This window comes from Silurus aristotelis (assembly GCF_946808225.1).
Source record: "Silurus aristotelis genome assembly, chromosome: 15".
Taxonomy (NCBI): domain Eukaryota; kingdom Metazoa; phylum Chordata; class Actinopteri; order Siluriformes; family Siluridae; genus Silurus; species Silurus aristotelis.
This window is the reverse complement of record NC_139588.1, coordinates 7,705,319-7,728,258: the sequence shown is the minus strand read 5'-3', so window position 1 is coordinate 7,728,258 and position 22,940 is coordinate 7,705,319. Positions and strand designations below refer to the sequence as shown.

The 22,940-nt window shown below is 38.3% G+C and overlaps 2 protein-coding genes across 2 annotated transcripts; both read right to left on the bottom strand.

Moving 5' to 3' along the window:
* Nucleotides 1-709: 709 nt before the first annotated feature.
* Nucleotides 710-8,914, bottom strand: echdc2 (enoyl CoA hydratase domain containing 2). Its single transcript, XM_083563354.1, has 9 exons — nucleotides 8,562-8,914; nucleotides 5,622-5,689; nucleotides 5,202-5,289; nucleotides 4,985-5,071; nucleotides 3,129-3,221; nucleotides 2,969-3,025; nucleotides 2,655-2,842; nucleotides 1,481-1,579; nucleotides 710-1,289 (listed from the first exon to the last, which is right to left on the bottom strand). The coding sequence occupies exons 1-9, from the start codon at nucleotides 8,734-8,736 to the stop codon at nucleotides 1,212-1,214; spliced, it is 933 nt and encodes a 310-aa protein (XP_083419480.1). The 5' UTR covers nucleotides 8,737-8,914; the 3' UTR covers nucleotides 710-1,211.
* Nucleotides 8,915-11,175: 2,261 nt separating this feature from the next.
* ccdc190 (coiled-coil domain containing 190) lies at nucleotides 11,176-19,389 on the bottom strand. Its single transcript, XM_083563364.1, has 4 exons — nucleotides 19,173-19,389; nucleotides 17,425-17,594; nucleotides 17,207-17,327; nucleotides 11,176-11,972 (listed from the first exon to the last, which is right to left on the bottom strand). Exons 2-4 carry the CDS (start codon nucleotides 17,591-17,593, stop codon nucleotides 11,444-11,446), a joined length of 819 nt encoding a protein of 272 aa, XP_083419490.1. The 5' UTR covers nucleotide 17,594; nucleotides 19,173-19,389; the 3' UTR covers nucleotides 11,176-11,443.
* Between the last annotated feature and the right edge of the window lie 3,551 nt (nucleotides 19,390-22,940).

The window sequence follows — 22,940 nt, the reverse complement described above, 5'->3', positions numbered from 1 at the left end:
ACCAGGCAACAAAATGAAAATACATGAACATGTCAACACTGCAACAATTAGTGGACACCTGACCATAACATTTGTATGTTCCGTTATAATAACCTCCAATCTTCCACTACAGTTTGTGGAGATTTGTGCTCATTCAGCTATGAGGGTGTTATTAAAATCAGGCACTGATGTAGGTGAGGAGGCCTGAGGTGCAGTCAGCATTCACATTCATCCCAAAGGTGTTCAGTAGGATTGAGGTCAGACCTCTATAGCAGACCACTCAAGATCTTCCTCTCCAACCGTTGTAAACCATTATCTTCATTAAACTGGCTTTGTGTATGGGGCATTGTCATGCTGGAACTGGTTTGGCTCTCCTAGTTCAAGTGAAAGGAAAATTAAACTCTATCGCATCCAAAGACATCTTATACAATTGTGTCTCCAAATTTATAGTAACAGTTTGGAGAAGAAACACGGCCGGAAATGTCAGGTGTCCCGATACTTGTGTGCTTATAGTGTAGCTTAAATAGAATTAAATTAAATAAAATTATTAAACATATTTCTAGACATTATACTATAAAATAAGTCTTGTTTTGTCTAACAGACTAAAAAACATGTCAAGCTTGAAATGTGTAATTAATTATTTCATCTAACTTAATTTGTCATCATCTGAACAGACGGAATCTTGTAAATGTAAAGTGAAAGTGTAAATAATTCAAACAGATCATTAAACTCACATGGGAGTTTTTTATTTAGTAGTTTAATTTACAGGTCATTTAAACTAACATAAAAATACACATTTTTTTAACCTCTTTATCTGTGTAAAGCTGCTTTGAGACAATGTCCATTGTTAAAAGTGCTATACAAATAAAACAATTGAATAATGAATGTTTATTAATTAAATTCAATGCATCTGTAAATGAACTGTACCGTGGTTGTTCAGGACCATACTAAATAATAATTGATACCAAAGTACAAAATCCATAAATATTGTTCATCAGTACTGAAAATTATCTGAATGTTCTCATCATGACCGAAGTATATTTAGTATTTTTTGTGCAATTTCTTGCATAGGCAAATGACTGGAAAATGTTTAACTTTGTAGTGTAACTCCATCACAGTGGCTGTAGATATTTTGTGTGTGTACTAAATGTGTACTATATAATTTGATACTAGAAAGTAGTCTAATGATGCAGTAATACTGAAATCACTTAAACACTATCTTCTGTGTCGGTTTATTCTCCAGTGTATATGGGCTGCCTTTTCTCTATAAAAGCTGCCATTCCCTCTTGCCTGTCTCGTGTTGGAATAACCTGCAGGAGAGAAGCAGAAACTCTTGCTTTTTTTTTTTTACATTTTAAATTATTATTATTTTTTACCAAGTATTTTCATCGACTAATTAAGACAAAAGCTATAAGGATTATATATTTTACATACAGAGGGTCTGCAATCGCAGCCACTTGAAAAAAAAAAGTGCACTATGTCTAGTGTCTCAATGTCTCACCCGAGCATAACACATCCCTTCTATGGCCATTCCTGAAGCGATGTCCACTTCTATCCCTCGGTTAATGGCTTCCTTGGCCATCCGCACTGCCAACGGAGCCTACAAAAGCCAGATTATGTGATGTGACTCAAAGTCTCAAAGCCAATAAAATGATCTGCATCATGACACCTATTGCGAGCCTGACTCCTAATCAGATTCTCTCTCTGCTCTGGTTCATATGAGTGACATCATTGTGACAAATATTAGGGATGTGCATCTCTATAACTGAGGCCGACGTGATTCGCATTTCGATGCACAGCCAACGATACTTGAAAGATGCATATGATGCAGCTACTAATGCGCCTCTATTGCAAATAAAAAAGATATAATGCTATGAAGTTCGATATGGTGCAGATTCACTTTTATTTGTTTGGCTCAGCGAATCATCAATATACTTAAGTGCCGTCTAACACATTCTTTCACAAACAGGCCTTTGTAGTGCAAAAAAAATAAAAAATAAAAGAAAAAAATAGTTATTTTGCTGTTCTGTCTCCAGGAAGATGCAGCTCTACCTCTGCCATGTCAATCTATATTCTGTATTCTGTTCTCTCAGGACTCGCCTCGACCTCCGTACTGTTGTGATACGTCATGTTCACGTAGCAGCAGCGGTGCTGAGAGTACGCGCTCAAGAAATTAATCTACATATCAAATACTGGTTACAAAAAAACGAGTGAAAAAAGGGAGCATATACCTATAAGGTCTGACAAGCAAAGAGGGAACATTTCAAGCTCTTTTATATTCGTAGGTCTTTGCATATGGACTATTTCCACTTAGTGTGACTGAATCCAGACACTTGCAAGACATTGATTTTAAATAACAATCCAAGTCCAATCACAGATGTCCACATTTTAGGCTTAAATATCCTGTCAGAATTCAGAATCCTATCAGTCGTCAACCCCAAGCCCGTAATCTTCAATTCCCAGCCCCAAAAGCATTACTGATCCACAGCCATACTGTACAATGCCTTTTGGATGGCACACGGTGGAAAGTCATGAGCAGTCTCTTACCAGAGTACAGTAGGAGTCATGCTGGAAGATTACAGTACAAAATGTACAGATAGGAAGACGACAGCACAGAGACTCAGAATGAGTCCTTTGCTGAATCAGAATAGTGCTTGTGTGTCAGTGTGACCCACCTGAGGGAGGATTTCCTGTGCCAGGCTCAGAGCCTCTTTATGAGCTGCATCTCCGCTCTGATTTTGTGGGACGGCACGGTTTACTAATCCCAGTTGTAGCGCCTGCTCCCCCCCTACACGCCGCCCAGTGAAAATCAGCTCCTTTGCAACAGCAAATCCAACTGCCCGTGGCAAGCGCTGACTGCCCCCTAGTGCACAGTGAGGGTAATAAACACTCGGATAACCAACTGGCCAACAATGCTATCTGATGGTTTGCCTTTCTGTCTTCACTATAAACAAAAAGACCTTTTATTCTTTCCTCTGCTCTATCTTACCCGCCCCTGGAAGCAGTCCTCGTGTGGTCTCAATCAGGCCCACCTGAGCAGTGTATGCTACAACACAAAGAAAGTGAGATATCACTCAAGGTACCTGCATTTTTTTGCCATGATTTATTTTGCCACAACCTACACGTGAAAGGTCAAAGTAGGCCCTCACCTGCTGTACGGAGGTCACATGCCAGTGCCAGCTCCAACCCACCCCCTAGAGCAAATCCATCCAATGCAGCGATGGTTGGCATGGGCAACACCGCTGTCAGAATGAGAGCAGAAATGTATCAGACAGATACAATTTATCACACGAAAAATATTGATGCAAAACTGTATACCGTATTTTTCGGGCTATAAGCCTTTTATTATACCTTTTTCCTACGCTTTGAACCCCGCGGCTTAAAGAATGAAGTGGCTAATTTATGAATTTTTCCTGGGTTTTTCCCGGTTTCACAAACTTCAAGCCAAAAAACTGAACCCCATAACATTAGACCAATGAAATTTCAGAACGGAAAAGAAAAAACGCATCTCACCTGTGTTCTGAGCTGCACGGCATCGGGAGAAAAACTTTCACCGGGTGATTTTTAAACGCACGACGATGCCAAAAGATAAACTCCCGAGAGAAATAGTTGTGAAAGGAAGGAGGAAGACAGTGAACAATTACTTTCTTGGTAGGCTACTGTTTAGATACAAGCCGTTGTAGCGCGTTGAGTCTGGGTGAAGGGAGAGCTCGCTAACTCCAGTTACAACAGAAATCATATAAGCACAGACAGGTTTCCAAAACTCGAGCTTTTTTATTTTTCTTGGCGACAGCGTTACGGGTTAGTCAAAGAAACTTAGAAATCAGCATCAGAAAATAATAAGGACATATTCCTCGTCTTGAACACACGCAGTAATACCAGAAGAATGCAGTGGCAGACTATTCCCAAAATACCGCTCTGCTCTTAAAGGAAGCGCAACATATTTCACCTGTTACACCGTGTGTAACGTGTCTTTCGTTAAAGCCTGTGTAAAGTTCATTAGTTTCAGTGTAGACGGCTTATAGACAGGTGTGGCTTATTTATGTTAAAAATAAAAATATTTTTAAAATTCAGTGGGTGCGGCTTATATATGGGTGCGCTTTATAGTCCGGAAATTACGGTACTTATACATATTTTTTTCAAAAGAGAACTTCAGAAAAAAGTTAATTGTTCAAATATATGCTCACTAGGGGTGCAGCGGTATTCATGTTTGCTACATATCTCGGTTTTTGAGTCACGGTTCAGTTCAATTTCAGTACAGTTAGGGGGGAAATGCAAAACATAAAACTTGCTAGTTTTTTATTGTCGTTAAATATTATAAAAACTGCTTACATGTTTAAGCTATTATTTTTATAACGTTTCTGCTTGGTTTAAATGAAATAATAGAAATAAAAATGTTATAAATCTAATTAATGCAATACACTTTTTTTATTATATTGATTAAATTGAGTAACTGAATATATAAGCACTAATTAAATTTATTACATAAAACACAAGTTAAAAAAAAAGTCTATTGGTTACATCAGTTAGACCCCATTTGGGTAATACAAATGTGTATATAAATGTTTTTTTTTTTATATGAAATTTTCTAAACGTATGTTCTACATGTTCATTCCTTCCATCCTTCATTCAATGTTTCGATATGCGAAATTGTCGGGATTTTCTCCTTTAAAAAGAAAAGTATCCACAGTGACACTGGGCGAGGCAGAGACTAAACAAACTTGTGGTCCGCCACTTAATACGCTTGTGATTGCATTCGGTACACATGTCCAAAGTCCTGTACCAAAACGTTATGCGTGTACCGTTACATCTGTAATGTGCAGTTGTTCTGGAATCTTTCTCAAAAGGGACCCTGACCAGTATGAAGTGGTTACTGAAGATGACTGAATGAAGCAGTAAAAAGCAATTTAGGCTAATGATCAAAATAATAATTTGTATTTTGGTATGTCATCAATTGTACACTTCTATAAGACCACTATGTTTTTTTTTGGTCATCATGTCTCACCTATCTCATTCATTAGTGAACGGAGTCCATGAACGAAATGTTCAGCCTCAGAGTTGCTCATCTGTGCTCTCTCCTTTAGATCAGCCCCTTTAACAGAATCATAGATCACTTACATTCAATCTAAAGCCTAACAAATGAAACAACTTCAGAAAGGGAATGTAGAAGAAAGGTAGTTTCTATGTATGCAATTTTGTTTTCTATACACATAAAAGCTGACCTGCACAAAAGACTCCAGGCACCAGACTCCTAAAGATCACCACTCGCACCGATGCATCATGGTGCAGACCCGACACCAACTCTCGCATCTATAGAGAAAAGGATGAAACAGCGTGTGGGAGAGATATTGATAAAACTGAGATAAGGAGCCAAGACAGAGGAATCAGCAGGAGCAATGGAACATCATAAATCATGCCTGTTTTTGTCATTTATTCTTATATATCACATGAATTTACTGCTGTCAAAAGATGAATTATAGCTTCCTCCAGGTATGGCCTGACTTTGACATATAAAAAGATGATTTATGAAGGACAAAAAAATGTCAGATAGTGAGAGTGTGGATGAGCTGGATTGTCTTCTGGGATTCTGCAGGTGATGACCAAAAGGCAGTTCACACAGATAGAAGCAAGTGTGATCGTACCTGAGCCACAAACACACGACCCAGAGAGTTACGGGCCCGTTCACGTTGCATCAGAATCTCTACGATGCCTGAGAGAGAGAGAGAGAGAGAGAGAGAGAGAGAGAGAGAGAGAGAGAGAGAGAGAGAGAGAGAGAGAGAGAGAGAGAAAGAGAGAGAGAGGCTAGTATACCTTTTTCAAATAGGTCCTACCGAAATGTTTGAGGTTAAAAGATGCACGATTAACTTTATCCTGCCAAAGGGTAAAAAAAAAAAAAAAAAAAAAAAAAAAAGGTCATGGTCAATGCCACTGGTAATGTTTTAACATCTCTCAGGGTAGGTAGAAGCAGATTTTCTCTTTAGCTACACATTTACAGTCTAAAGGTAAACACGGAAAAAAAACTAATTGACAACGTATAACCCGAATAGGTATGTCAGAAGGCATTAAGTAATTTAACTAAAAGACAGAAGGTGGAGCTGGTGATAGCAGAGCTGAAGATGTTGAGGTTTTTGGTGCGGAGTGACGAAGATGGACAGGATTAGAAATGAGTTTATTAGAGGGACAGCGCATGTAGGACATTTTGGAGACAAGGTGAGGGAGGTGAGATTGAGATGGTTTGGACATTTGCAGAGGAAGACATGGGGTATATCAGTAGGAGAATGCTGAGGATGGAGCCAGGAAGAAGGAAAAGAGGAAGAAAAAGGAAGAGGTTTATGGATGTGGTGAGGGAACATATGCAGGTAGTTGGGTTGAATGAGGCAGATGTAAAGGACAGAGGGGGTATGGAGACAGATGATCTACTGTGGCGGCCCCTAATGGGAGAAGCCGAAAAAAGAAGAAAGCAGTAAGTAATACAGTACATGTGTTGATGCAATATATGAGTATAAAGTATAGCAGTATAAAACTTTAACCAGAATTGTAGTGATCTCTGAAATGTGGGCATGTCCTAAATTATGTATGTATTTTACTTCACTATATTTGTTCATATTTCTCAGTGTAAAATCACTATGCAGTAATTTCTACAAAAAAAGACTTTCCAATAGAGTGCACAGTGCTTTGCTAAAAGCACAAACTTCCTATTTAAAAGCACAACTACCTATTGTTTAGTTGCGGCTAAACAGACCCGCTATTTAGCACAGTAGTAGTGGATATCTTTTTTCCGAATAGAGACACCTGACTGGCAGCTTATCTTACAAAGTCATATTGAATATCAAACAGCATTAATAAATGATAAAAATACTTCTCTCCAGGGGATGTGGTTTGTTTATCAAATGTATGCGGGATATTTGTTCTCTGTCTTCTGTAGTAGAACACTGGATTTCTTCAGTTCAGTATTACAGTTACTAACTAGTGATATCAAATCTATATAAATGCCATTCAGAGTTATGTTAGCTATTAATTTAACAGCTTGACAGACAACAAACAAATGATGTGTATGTGTGTGCTATTTAGAATATCAGTTGTGAAGCCAATGTGGATTAATATTTTGCCCCATCTTTGTTGCCACCCCAAAAAATTTATTTGGACCAGCATGATTGTACATCGCCAATGTATCTCAATATGGTGTTGGAGGTTCAGTGATGTAATTAAATTAAACCAGGTTTATATGCAGTGGAAGGTTGTGCATTTCACACCTAGGCCTTCATTGGCGTCATACTTGAATCAGTCCACCCATTAATACCATCATTACGAAATAAATATCATCAGTATTATACACAGACGCGCAGCATCACAGAGAAGTATCTCATGCAGTGAGAATGAATGCCATTACTAAAGCAAGAAACCCAATAAACACAATTCAAAAAGTTTTCACTGTAGCCAGAGCTACACCGGCCCACATACATAATTTCTAGCAAAAGCATCGATATTAACCTAATAAAAAAAAACCCTGGCTTTTCTGTGCATTTTTTCGTGCATTACAATTATCCTGGGGATATAAAATTAAGGCAAACTGTGTGTTTTTGTCCAAATTCTATGCAAAAGAAAACGCAGAAATATATATGGTTTATGAACTGGTTTGTTGGACCTTTACTCACGATGTCCAGCTTTTAAAAAAATAAAATCCATCTTAAAAATGGTCTTGTAAGCATATCTGCGACCAAATCAATTTCTTCTCGTCTGTCAGCCATTTTGGAATGAAATGTAGTTTGCGAGCTCTGATTATCCAATCAAAGGACATGAATGATGTTATTGTACACCTGCGAGATGGTCCCAGTGCCACCAACTCAAACTATGATTAAGCTTCAAGCAACATGTATTTTATGCTACAGGTGCCCACACTGTTGATTCTGAAGGCCTCAGCGTAGACCTACCCTAGCAACACATAATGTGACGGCTGAAATCTGACAGGACAGAAACTAACCAAAACGTACACTCCAGGACGCGGCTCATGCAAGAGAAACGCTATGAAATAAAGAGAATAGCCTATTAGAAATAATTGAATATGTAATCATGGAAAAGAATTGAACATAAGTCATGATACTGAGTGTTTAGGACAGCACAGGTCATTGTGGCCTTCCACTGCTTATGTCCTTGCACTATTTATTAATCAAACAATTGTACACTTATTTGCGACAAAAATACAAACAATTAAAGAAGGAATCATGTTTTTTATGGGAAAGTTTGTAACATCATAGAAAACACTGAGGCGTTTAAATGGCAGCACTCAGTCTCATGACACGCTGATGCCAGCAATGGGCGGAGCGTATGTCACGTGATAAAATAGTACCTCCCTATTGGTTGGATTTCAAATTGGGCATCAACACCAGTACATGGGCTGCACACGCTGTAAATAATTGTGCTTATATACAGAGTATTTTACTTTACTACAACAATGTGTAAACTTGCTTTTAATGAGTGCCGATAAATGTGTGTCTCAGTTGACCGAGTAGGTTTTAAATACATTATAAAATGGCGCCATAGGGTTGGTGATGTCAGATCTCAATAAAACACAAAGCACCTACCATGATCTTCACCTTCCAGGCGACTCAAGTCCACTTCAGGGTTCGGTACCGCGCTAAAAGCTCGAGAAAAGCATTTATTCCCCTGATATATACTAATGCCCTCAATTAGGTCAAACCCAGGTACTTTTCGGGTTAACCAACAAACTCCTGCAGCAAACCTCCGGAACACGGTCATGTTTTCTTCCTGTTAGTCTGTACTCTTAATCTGTCATATATTTATATGTATCTTAGAAATCTTCGGTCACATTCAGAAGCTTGTGTTCACCACTGGTCGGAGAAAAGTTGATCCGCTTTCTGTTCATCTACACTTCCTCACCTCACCCTGGAAGCGTCTCACGTCATTCAAACGTGACCAAGCAGAAAGTTTTTCCACTTACACGTACAAACTTTTTTTTTTTTTTTTAACAAAACATATTTCTATAGCTCGTATTTTACCAATCCCCTAGTTAAATTAAAAACGAAAGAAACACGCAATATATATTATTATATTATATATTATATATATTTATATATATATATATAATTGTTGGTAGTAACGTAGACAACCAGCAGAGGGCGCTAGTAGTGTTGCAATTGAAAGAGAAGAGCTCAACTCGGTTCATCAGAAATCCGTCGTTATTTTACACACATCATCTAAATGAAATGTTAACATGAATGGGTGACTTGACTGAGGACAAAGACACTTTTCATATAAGGGTTATTACAATATTTTCGACTCATTTTAGTTTTTTTTTGGTATAGCACTTTTACCAATGGACATTGTCCCAAAGTAGCTTTACGGAGATAAAGTGGTAATGAAGTTATGGATTGTGCCCATTTGGTTGTTCCTACAGTTTGTCATAAGTTTATCCCTCAGCCTATAGGCTCTTGGTTGCAGTCTGGAAGGTCAGGTTCAAGCCCTCGTATTGCCAATCTACCACTCTTGGGCCCCCTGAGCAAGGCTCTTATCCCTCAGTGCTCCAGAGGCTCTGCATTGTAGCTGACCCTGTACTCTTAGCCCAGCTCCTAACATCGCTAGGATATGCAAAGAAAGTATTTCACTGTGCTGTAAAATATATATGACAAGCATAAAGCACATTTATTTGAGCGAGCTAGTGAGACTGTGGCAAGAAAAAACTCCCTGAGATGGTTTGAGGAAAATACCTTAAGAGAAACCAGATTCAAAACGGAAACCCACCCTCATTGCTAAATGTCTATTTATTATTATGTCTAAATCACTGTTGAGGTATTCAGTTCAGTAAAGTGTTCTTCAATGCAGTCCTGAGTCTTTTTAGTAGACTGTTGATATAAAGTACAGTTTAAATCCATCCTCATAGTCCCCGAGTAGCTCAGGCACTTTATTGATCGTTAGGCTGTTTATGTCAAGCCAAGTCAAGTAAAGTCAATTTCTATAACGCTTTTTACAACAGACATTGTCTCAAAGCAGCTTTACAGAAATTAAGAGTTAAGGTGAACGATGTGTATTTATCCCTGATGAGCAGCCATGGCGACTGTGGCAAGGAAAAACTTCCTTAGATGTTATGAGGAAGAAACCTTGAGATGAACCAGACTCAAAGGGGAACCCATCCTCATTTGGGTGACATCAAGAGTGTAATTATAGTCTTTAAATAATAGAATGTAAGATTATAAGTAATGTTCTTTCTACAGTCTTATACAGTCATTTGTGGTTATAAAACTAGGAGCTACTGAGCAACTCATAAAATAGTTTAATCAACATTTGCGATCATCATAGATCCAACATGTGGAACCATCCCCAGCTGCACAGAGTGCTCTCCAATTGAAAAGTATTGGGGTTGACAGCAAATTTCTACATTCACTGTTTTCTGTTTTACACACCATTTTTGTCTGCTGTGTGAGATAATCCTAGAAGATGTATGTAGATATAAATCTGGCACTGACAACCATGTCACTGAAGCTCTTGATCTGTATCGACAAGATTTTATGCTTTGTGCTGCTGCCACATGACTGATAATAGGTCGATAACTGCATAAATGTGTGGGTGTAGAGGGGTTTTTAATAAAGTCAAATGTGATTGTGTATATCCAGGAAATACACTCACTGAACACTTTATTAGGAACACCAAAGGCATTACCAATCTTACCAGAACACATCCAGTAAAACGTAGTATGAAAGCGCATATGAGACATCTCAGGGAAGCACACATTTCCAAATCGTGAATTGCATTGAATATCAAGAAACTCAGAGGCATGATTCCATCAATGTTCTAATTTTGTCAGTTTTATCAGGTTTGCCATCAGTGCGTTTTATACACACCGAAGTCCATAAATATATACTTGCTGATTTGTTTTTGTGTTATCTGTGTACCACAGAACATCATAGTTGAAAAGAAAAATGCACATACATGGAGGAAGTACAGCAATATGCAATGCTGTTAATGAAGCCTGATGCCTGGAGCCCATATTCATCATTAGATGCCATGATTCTGGTCCAATTTAATTTTTTTTGTCGCAATCTGCCCGGTACCAATTGTTTACACAATGTTTCAAACCTGTTGTATTTAATCTGGTAAAGTATTCTACAAGCAGAAGTAAACAAGCACAATTGCAGCACTCATACATTACAAAAGGAGTTCAAAATGGAAAAAAACCTGCAGTGAGCAGAACTGAATGTGTTTTAATACTGATGGTATTTTTAGGTTACAGATTTTGCAACATTTTTTTAGATTAGACCTAATGTAGTAGTGTAACCTGTTACATAAAAGGGAATAATGTATTCCCTGGACTTTATTAAATGTTTAGGTATACATGACCTTTTTGACCTTGAGGGCATTTGACTGGTCTCCATAAAGAAATCCAATATATTTTGGCTAAAATACAAAAAGCAGTTTTTCACAGGTTTCAGGTGGAGTATGCAGGAGTGTGTTAGTGAGCAATATGTGTGTCTGTGGAGTTATTTGAGAATATCTCTCTGATGCTCAACTCTCTGTCACACAAAGGCTGTCCTCTGTGGCGTATGTATCGGGCTTTGCGTGCCTCCGCGAGTGCCTGAACAAAATTAGGCAGAGTGTGAACCATCCTTAACTGACCATGAGGTCCGTGGAGGTCAGTGAGTGGAGAAAGAGGAGAAGAGTAGGATATTGTTGCATTCATTTCTTCTTTTCTTTCTATCTGATCTTTTTCTTTTTGACTATCATCTGAACGAAATCCTTGTTTTTCCACTGCTGTCCTTCGTCCCTCCCTCCCTCCAGCCCTGTGTTTCTTATTCTGTCTATCTCTATCTTCCTTCTTGTTCTCTCTCTCTGTAGTGGCTGGAGGAAGCATGCTTCGGGGCTGTGGTTTGAGGTCTGGCAGACATACAGGCACTGTAGCGTTATCAGCCCTGTTTTCACCATTATTGAGAAAGTCCTGAACACGAGCCTGCAGGGAACAGATGGACTGCGGCTTCCCAGACCTACAAAGAGAGAAAGGAATAAAGTCACTTGTCATTGTAGAAGCATTCCCTAATCAACTGAATGCAATAAAGCTTTTTTTGGAGTAAAGCCCAAAGAAAAATTCAATAATAGCCTCTAGGAAGCGAGTTCTTGAATTGCATCATGCTGAATGCAAAACTGAAAAAGGAGAACTTCTGAAACAAGCTGATGAAAATCCATGATTGACACTTATATAATCTCTGCAAGTGTGTGCATTTCCCTTTGGTAGTTTCCAAGCATCTGGAGCTGCTGATCCTCTTTCAGTGCTACACTCAAGCCTTTCAGCCTCAAAACCTCTTTTCCTTGCCAACATGCCATTTTGAGAACACTGAAAGACAGGTTTAGGGTGTCATTTAGCTAAAAGAGTTGTTTTAAACATCCATTTGTCAGACCTACTTGTAATTAAGTGGCAATCAAATTTAGCACCAGGCATGGATTGAATCTGAAATAAAGAACTATCGGATAACAGGTGCTTCCAAAAGGGGTTGAAAAGTTCCTTAAGGAATCTGCCGCAGCCACCGTTCGCTGAATTGAACCCAACCACACGAGTCTCTACATTCTGCATCCTCTACATCTACCGTCTCAAACACTGTTACTCATGAACCTTGAGTAGAAATAAGCTCTAGCTCTGAAAGTGATTTGGCAAAGGTACAACATTCTGTTGCAATGGGTGTGCAAAAACCTTTGAACATTAAAGATTTTAGGAGAGGAATGACCTGAAAAAAAAATCAAGAATCATGAATTTAAGTTCCGGTTATGGTAAAATTAAAATAAAAAAGAAGCATCTGGAAGTAACTGAGGTGATCCTAAAACTGAAATTGCAGGATAGCATATACCACCCACTGACAGGAACTGGTCTACCACAGTCCATGATCCTGATATGAAAGCGAAAACTGGTCTTGAGTCTCTAAAACAATGGAAAGCATGAATATTCCACTAAAATGGCCTGACTGTGTGCTACCTGACTGGATCAAAACAAAGCCTCCATCTGCCGCATCCACAGGTCTGCACTCATCGGATCAATGAGCCTGGAACAATTAGCAGATCAGGATCATTTTTGGAACAACCTTCTACACCTTATTGTCATCATCATTAGCTACAGCAATTCAAGTACCAAATAAGTCAGTTAAAGACGTAGTTATTATGCTGCCGCTCTGCCACCGAGCGAACTGGCTCTCTCATTCAGATGCATTTAATTTGCAAAATGAATGGAATTATCCTTATGCCTTGGCTTTTTTTTTTTTTTTTTTTTTACATTCTCTATTTAACTGACACTGTTTCCCAACATGCAATAAACATTAGGACTAATCAGCCTGGTTTCCTTTCCGTGGCCTCCTGCAACACATACAGTATACACCGATCAGGCATAACATTATGGCATTATAACATTATGAGTGGTGAAGTGAGTAGCACTGATTATCTCTTCATCATGGCACCTGTTAGTGTGAGGAATTAATTAGGCAGCAAGTGAACATTTTGTCATTAAAGTTGACGTGTTGGAAGCAGGAAAAATGGGTGAGCGTAAGGATTTGAGCGAGTTTGACGAGGGAAAAATTGTGACGTCTAGATGACTTGGTCTCCAAAACTGCAGCTCTTGTGGGCTGTTCCTGGTCTGCAGTGTGAGCTGGCTGTAATTCAGCAGGAGTGTGGCCTATGACTGCGAAAGCAAGTATGTTTGAATAAGGTGTGTGCATGATTATTTGAATACATCCTCTTAACCTTTTGAGGCACCGTATACACATTGTGCCCTACATCCACACTCACATGAGGAAATATAAAAAAAAAAGGCACATCTCGAAATAGGTTATGCAGAGAGAAGCACTATCATAGTGTATGCATCAGAATTGTGTATCAGACCAAAAAAATAAGTCTGCAGCCTGGGGCTTTTTATGATGCTTCGATTATGCGGTATTAAAGATTCATATTTTAGCAGATGCTTTTATCCACAGCACTTTTCCTCCTTCTAAAGAGTTAAACAAATATCCATTCATTATTCTATGTGCTGATATCTATGTGAAATAAGAGTGTAAAAGAGAAGGAGTGAAGTGCAGTTGGAAAAGAAAAAGCCTGAGGAAGAAATGAAGGAGAGGAGTAAGAAAGGGGGAGGTGAGAGAATGATGAATGATAAGAGCTGAAGAGGAGTAGAGATGACAGAGATAGAGAAGCTGATGAAAGTACTTTGATGGCGAAGGAGAGCAGGGAAAGGGAGGGAGGAACGCTGAAATGGTGTTAGATGCAGAAACATCACTTATGATGAGAAGCTGAGATGTGCCCATAAGCCCTAATTGGCATAGAGAGAAGAAACTGTAAGGATGGCCTCTAGTCCACAAAGAAAGAGAGAGAGAAAGAATAAAGTGGGGATGATTTAGAATATGTTATATTTTAAGAAAATATAGAATGGATGGACAAATGTGGACGATATAAAATTTCAATCAGTTCCTTTTTTTTTTTTTTTTTGTCTTTCGACATTTTTGAATGCATTTAACTTAGTAGTGCTTTTCCTCTCATTGATTCCTACCGTGTGTGTGTGTGTGTGTGTGTGTGTGTGTGTGTGTTGTCTCAATATCAAATTCAATAGTGCAAATATCCAAGGAAATCCCAACATACACAACAGAATACATTTGTACATTTAGACTCCCACACACTCAGACACTCACAACTCTCAACCATAATAACTAGAGAAGCAGATATAATATATCCACGACACACACACATCCACATAGCACAAAGCAAATCACATAGACCTTACACACACAGGTGCTTGCATCCTCCCACTCTTATAACACAGCACACCATCACCTACCTGTGATGCCTGCAATTGCCTGAAAGTGGCATTATAGCTATTAGGGTCTTCCTATTCCATACACACACACACACACACACACACACACACACACACACACACACACACACACACACACACACACACACACACACACACACACAAAGCAACAACCTTTCAAACCACTTCAAACGAACTGTATTTTTATATAACAGTTTGTCAAACAGTGCTTCTATTTGCAGGTGCTTTTAGTACTCCACAATCACCACATTGTAGCTGTGGACTGTCATGAGAATGCATCATATCTACCTTATTATGAAACCAATTTGACTCGCTGGGTAAAGACAAAACAGCATCATTTAAAGATTTTAGCCCAAAATTTTTGATTTTTGGAATTTGCACATTCTGTTACGCAATGCGACTTATCTCATATATACAACTGAGCTGTGGCAGCTTGATTGTGTGGGGATCTGAACTCATGTCCATCCGATTAAATGTCCCACTGAGCTACTGCATCCTAATCTCACCACGGAGTACAGCGTTACGATCTAAGGCGTGTGAGCATTCCAGAACAGTAATTTAGGGATACAAATTAGATTTTACAAATATGATCAGATCTGAGAATTGATTCTCATTGCATAAGGTGTCATTAAGATGTTGCTAGAATGACTTTCAATAAACAGCCTTTTTGAGCATCATTTGTTTTGTTTTGACCTCATTTTTAAATTTTTCCTAAGATAGATTTGTAGTTGGATTTGTAAAGTTGTTATCTGACAAATCTGTAATATATTCTGATGAATGTGCTATATACTGTATAAATTCATCCCTTTATTAAACTACTATAATTGCCTTATCCTCATCTGCAGGGATTCAGACACTATACTGTTAGCGCTGGTGGGAGAAAGCACCCCTAGATTCATATCGTTTTGGAAAGTGGGAGGATGTTGGAGAGCCTGGAGGAAAACCCACTCAAACATGAGGAGAGTATGTGAAACTCTACACAGACAATAACCTAAATGCAGGATTGAACTGGTTTTACCTAAATAGATGATTTGATGTACTTTTGGAATCTTTCAAGCTGGTAGATTCTGTCAAAATTATAGCATTGTAAATACTATATCACAATCTATATTAAGGTACACTGCAATCAGGTAGTGTGTTGTGAATTGATATAAAAAAAAAATACAAAAGTAAAAGTCAGATACATCTGATTTTAATATTTCAGATTAGATAAGATTTGATTTGATTAAATTAGATTAGATTAGGGTACAATTACATAAATACTTCATAAACATGTATTAGCCTCTGATTGGTATGTGCTTTCAGAGCATCCTATTCCACATGTACTCTCCATTTGGTGTCATAATAACCTCCACTCTTCTGAGAAGATGTTTCACTAGATTTTAAAGTGTGCTTGTGGAGATTTGTGCTTATTCTGCTACAAGTGTGTTAGTAAAGTCTGGTACTGATGTAGGTAAGGTGAGGAGGCCTGGGTTGCAGTTAGCATTCATATTCATCCCAAAAGGTGTTCAATAGGGTTTAGAGCTGTGTAGCAGGAGATCTTCCACTCCAACCCACGTAAACTATATCCCCATAGAGCTGGCTTTGTGCACAGGGTTTGGAACAGTTTTGGTTCTCTTAGTTCAAGTGAAGGGAAAATTGAATGCTATCACATTAAACAACTATCTGCCTCCAACTTTGTGGTAGAAATTTGGGGAAGAACCACACATGACTGAAAAAAATCAGGTGCGATTACTTTTGTCCAAATTGTGTATATCTGTATACCTTTGTAACTTAGATTTACTCTGTAATTTTACCTACCCCATGTTACTTAACGTTACATGCATTTTTTCATCCATTTCTCATTTAACCAGCTGGTAAGTTTAAAAAATATAATTTTATAAATTTTGGGTTACGAGTGTTCCTTCAGCCTGCGAGCAAAAATTTCACGCCATATGGCCATTTTTCGTGGGCAAGTACGAACAAGACTCTCAAGTGATGCGCAGAAAGCAGAGTCACGCGTTGCCTAGGTCTCCGAACATCACTCGTAAAAGCAGCATCTTGTAACCGCGTGTTCTTTGTTGAGTTGTGACCGCTATTGTTCATTCATAGACATTTTGCACTGCATTGTAAAGTTAACAGTACTGTATAGTATCATGACAATGGTCCCCAAGATAATTAAGAAAGACGGGAAGAAGAAGGAGATGATTAGCGTAGAAATGAAAAAATTAATTATCGCGAAGCGTGATCAAGGTATGCAGACCTTGCAAAACTGTACAATCGTACAACATCTACAATCTACAATTTCTCTTCTAAATAGATGCAATACATACGTCATTACTAATCTATTGGTTATAAGTAGCAAATATTTACACATTTAAAGTCTCAGGGAGCAAAAATATTAACTTAGCAGACCATAACTGTTGTCCTCACCTATGCCTGTTAGGTGCCTGGATTATGGGTAATCGAGTCTTGTTATAGGACACAGCAGAGTGCCCAGGATCCTGATCAGAGGTTCGGGATCCCACCGGGTTTAAGCCTCTCCACTGGTTACCTTAAATAATTCAAGTTAAAAACAATTTAACATGTGACATGTAGAGAACTTCTGCTTTTAACAGTCAGATCAAATATATAAGCATTAATTTACACACCTGTCTTAAGAGTGATGAGATGACGGTGTAGTGCATGCTGCTCTCGAGTCAGAATGTTCAGATGATAGCGTTTGACCTCATCAAGACTTTGGAACTTATGAGCCAGCCTGGCTTCAGCCCTTCTCTCCTCTCTCCTCAGGGCCTCGCTTGGCCACACTGTATGCTGCATGCTTTACCAACACACACACACACACACACACACACACACACACACACACACACACACACACACACACACACTCGTTTATTAAATCGGACCACACGGACCAGCCTTCACTCCCCACATGCATTAATGCTGCCCATGACCCTGTCTCCGGTTCACCACTGTACCTTCCTTGGACCACTGACCACTGCAGACCAAGAACAGCCCAAATATCTGCAGTTTTGGAGATGCTCTGACCCAGTCTTCTAGACATCACAATTTGGCCCTTGTCAAACTCCCTCAAATCCTTACTCCTGCCCATTTTTCCTGCTTTTAATACATCAATTTTGAGGACAAAATGTTCACTTGCTGTCTAATATATCCCGTGCATGGATCACATGTAGATCCTACATGGACATTATAATCTGTATGACAGACAACTATAAGTTCCCTTTTAGAATGTTACAGTTGTAACTAAGTTTTGCTCGAATGCATATTTTTAGCCATAGGACCTTTTAGCTTTAGCAACAACATTAGGTTGTATGGCTGGATTCCTGTCAGAACTGCTCTACCCTTTCCTTATTTACCTTGTCCACTGCAAACTTTCATACAAGCCAGACCTCTGCCACCTTCAGAAATATTCTGATTCATCTAGTATGGACATCAGGAGGACTTCAGGGACCTCAAACATCTGCTCCTCAATGTGGTCAAGACTAAGTATATAGTGGTGGACTACAGGAGGAAATGACCACGACCCACCTCATTACCTCATGGTTCAGGAAGTTGAGCAACAAGCTGGACTAAAAGATCAACTCAGAGGCTACATTGCAACAATATGCTAGGGAGGGAGCATCAGAACTGAATCAAATAAGCTCAACAACCTGATAAAGAAGGTTGATTCGGTCCTGGACTGCTGACTGTACATTTTTGAGGTAGTGGTGGTGGAAAAGAGGACCCTCAATAAACTCATAAACATTCTGAACAATTAACAACACCCCCCTCCATGACTTTTAGTGGAAGACTCATTCAGCATGGCTGTAGAGAAGAGCAGTACAGAAGGTCATTTGTACCAGCAGCGATTACAATGTACTACATCTCAGTGGTGTGTTGGGACAGTAAACTGCTCTGAGCCAGTCTTAGGATCAGCTCAACATAGATATTTACAATGATATGCACTACCACAATAATGCCATTTCCTCTTCTTTTGTTACACTGCTTACAATGTTCACTTTGAGTAAGCGTTGCCACTTTAATTTACCTCAAGTCTGTTGTTTTATCAGCCATTTGTTTCCAATTGAGGGTGATGGTCTTGAAGGTTGAATGTAGGTTTTCAGAAATTTTGATTCCAAATTTGCAGTGATTGTAGACCAAGTTACAATACATTTCTTAATAAGGGGTGTAAAATACTTGTATGCACTGTTAACATTTGTTGAAAGAAACACGATGAGGAAAAACATGTCTCTACTTGTAGCATTCCTAACCCTCTTTAACCTTTGTCCTGTCTATGAGACATACCTATGAAGTCAGATGCTGCTTAAACTGAACGTCATTTTAAGTTTAAAATCCATATTAGAGCTTCTGAAATACTACATTGTTCAGAACTTACCTTAAAGTTGGATATAATCCTGAAATCCTGTTTTATGTAAAAAAAATAAAAATCCAGACGTGTGCTTGGCCTGAATAATTAATGCTTGCTTGTGTCTGTAAACGTCTGTGTAGAAAAACTTTTCTCTTAAATGTTAAAATATCCACTGGCATGTGGAACTTACAAAGTAAGCACTCTTGCAGTCCTACCCATCAGAGTCTCCAAAAATGGCAAAGAATTTAAAAGAAACAAATGAAAACTCTCTCATTTCTGGTACAAGTTACTTACATGGTGATCACCGAATGTTTGCACTTGTAGTCCCCCAAGTCCCCTACCACTAAGTGGGTAACCAAGGGCAACCAAGGCACTGGGTAAGAAAATGTGACCAGGATCTCCATAGCCACCAGAAAACTTTTCTAGTGATTCTGTGCTTGGTCGATTAAAGCAAACTTCAATACTTTTATAATTTGATGTCATCATTTTTGGACTCATCAAATCTTCTGGTATTATCAGAAATTCAGAAAAACTTTTTTTAACATCATTTTGAGCATTAATAATTAATGAATGAGACAAGGGTGATGTGTTTACAAACTCCATCTAAAGCATGTTCATATATATTAGATTAGATTAAACGTTATTGTCATTGTGCAAGGTACATGTACAGAGCCAATGAAATGCAGTTAGCATCTAACCAGAAGTGCATAAGTGGCCTATTTACAATAAATAAATACAGGGGTGAGGGTGATTAATGTACAGAAGGTAATAATATAATAATATATGTGTGTGTGTGTGTGTGTGTGTGTGTGTGTGTTTATATATATATATATATATATATATATATATAACATACACATATATTATTACCTTATTACCTTCTGCACATTAATACATGTGTATTTTGACATTGCATGATGATCAGCTGTTCATTCATTCATTCATTCATTCATCCATTTTCTCCCGCTTATCCGTAATTCGGGTCGCGGGGGCAGCAGTCTAAGCAGGCCCCAGCCTTCGACTGCTGCCCAATCCTCACAGCACCGTCCCTTACGGTCCCTCCTGCAGGTGATGAGCCCTACGGGAAGGCGGCCCCACGTCACTCCGACGTCACCGACCTTGATATTTCCCTCGTAAGGGACCCCCGGAGCATAGAGGGTTAAGGGCCTTGCTCAAGGGCCCAAGAGTGGCAGCTTGATCAGCTGTTCATCATAGATATTTTATCTCCTACACATGTGTTTCCTAACTTACAGTCATGTCCAGAGCAAGAATAACTGTATGCTATGGTAGACTCATACAGTCTCATCAACTGTATATCTAATTTAAGTGCTGCACACAGTCTTATATGTAATGTGATCTTCCCTGTTGGCATTTGGATTCAACTGAAAGTTTCACTTATGATCGAAGTGTAGTGAAGTATAATAAAATATTTAATAAATAGGATGTCTATAGTATGTAAAGTTTATCACTGTGTCTAACACCTCAAAAAAAAAAAAAAAAAAAACACAGAGAAATGCCTCAGGCTAATTTATAATAGAAATCTGATCAATTTAGGTCAGCTTTGTAAATGGCAAACTTTCCAGTCCCGGGTGACTTTATGGAGAAAGAGACCTGAAGAAATGAATCACTGTGCAGTAGTGTTTAGTCATGTCGAGCTTGGCTTTAGAATTAACCTAAGATTTATAGAACACAGAAATAGACCTGAATAGAGAAAGGAGTGAAAATCGATTTAATGTCTATTGGTGTAGAAATCAGACGAGAGTACTTTGTTTTGACATTTTTCAAAGTTGGTAAATTAGGACATTTGTAATGTTTTTGCAGTGTAAAATAGTGTTGTGTTATAACCCATGTACATTTTCTTATTCTGCTGTTTTGAATGATGTGTGTTGGTAGTAAACCTTTCTTTTTTTTTATCGAATATATATAAGAAGCATTTGATTTTTTGTGTAGTCTCTCAGTATACACACAAAATTGACCTAATTTGGACACTGTATTGTTTAAAGACTACAATCACACTCTTGATATCACCCAAATGAGACTGGCTCCTCTCAAGGTTTCTTCCTCATAACATCTAAGGGAGTTTTTCCTTGCCACAGTCACCATGGCTGTTCATCAGGGATAAATACACATCATTCACCAGTTTGATAAAGTTTGATAAAAAGGCATGCATGTATGCTCTTTTATGATGTACATCTCTAATGCAGAACCCTAATTTATAGACAAACTTGCACTATCACACACCAGCAGCCTTAACAAAAAAAAAAAAACAAGGACCATAAGAGAATACAATAAGAAACATTGGGTCAGATGGTTCTAAATGTCGCTTGCTGCTGAATCAGCAATTTAAATCAATGTAAAGAAATGAACAAAATTATAGCAACATGTTTTTTTTTTTTTTTTTTGCACTCGATGTTCTCTTGAATTTAGTTTCAGTTTAATAGAAAAAAAACCTGCTACAGACCCTTTTGCCATTTGAGCGGAAATATTTTATCAGCTCTGCCTGTCTGTCTAGCATTAGCTGATTAGCATGTGAAGACAAATGTGTGCCACGATTATACTCCTGTGATGCTTTGAAAAGTATTTAGTTAAGGCAGGGGTCACCAACCTTTTTGAACTGAGAGCTACTTCTTGGGTACCGATTAATGTGAAGGGCTACCAGTTTGATACACACAGTTTTCAGTTTGATCTGAAATAACACATTTGCTCAATTTACCTTTTATTATATGTTATCATTAATAATTAATGATATTCATTTATGTGAAGACACTGTTAATGTTAATGATTTCTCATAATAATTATCAACAAAGTATGTGACAGCTATTTTTGGAAAAGGCCCGCGGGCACCATGTTGGTGACCCCTGAGTTAAGGTATGGGCGCACTTATCCAACAAGGTTCTTTATTCAAACAAAAATGTAGCCTTTAGCTTGAATTTTGTTGTTTGCTGTACAACTTTGAGGTGATTATGATGGAAATGTCCTAGTTGTGTACTTTGAAGGTACACCAATGCATTTTGACCACAAAATAATGGTCTACAAATCTCAAAAATGACAAACTGAGTTTCTGATTTGCTTAGACTCTGAGCTTTATTGTTTATTTCGAAATGATATAAAACCAATTACCAGTACATATGCAATTTATTTTAACCCTGTATGTGAACAGAGACAAAAAAATGACAACCTACTATGCTATAAGAATCACAACTACATACCTGTATACGTATTAAAAAGTGGTTTAGGGCTTGTCTAATGTTCACCTCTCTTTTCTATTTGACATATTTAGCTCTAAGCTAAATTAATTAAATGAAAAGCTGTTAGATAAATAATTAATTGTGCTTGCGTGTGCGTGTGTGCGAGAGAGAGTGTGCACATGCACAAGTGTGTTTGTCTTTTAGAGCAGGCGTGAGTGACACGCATGAGTAAAGCCCATTAAGTTCTCATTTTAGGCCATCAGTCTAAATCTCTCATTGAAGACAAAGATGGCCCCTCCCTTCATCTGCTCTCTGTAAATCTTAACAACTACTTTAAGTTGCCATTAAGCAATGGCATTCTAAAAATGCTTTATAACCATTTCTGTGTTTGCAAAGTGTATTTATGATGAAGTTACAATTAGCGAATTTGGCAGACGCCCTTATCCAATGCAACTTACAATTACCTCCTTCATACAACTGAGAAGCTATAGGGTTAAGGGCCTTACTCAGACGCCCAAGAGTGGCTGCTTGGTGTAGCTGGGATTGGAACTTACAACCTTTGGATCCAAAGGTGCGACTTGCCCTTAATTAATAACTAATAATGACA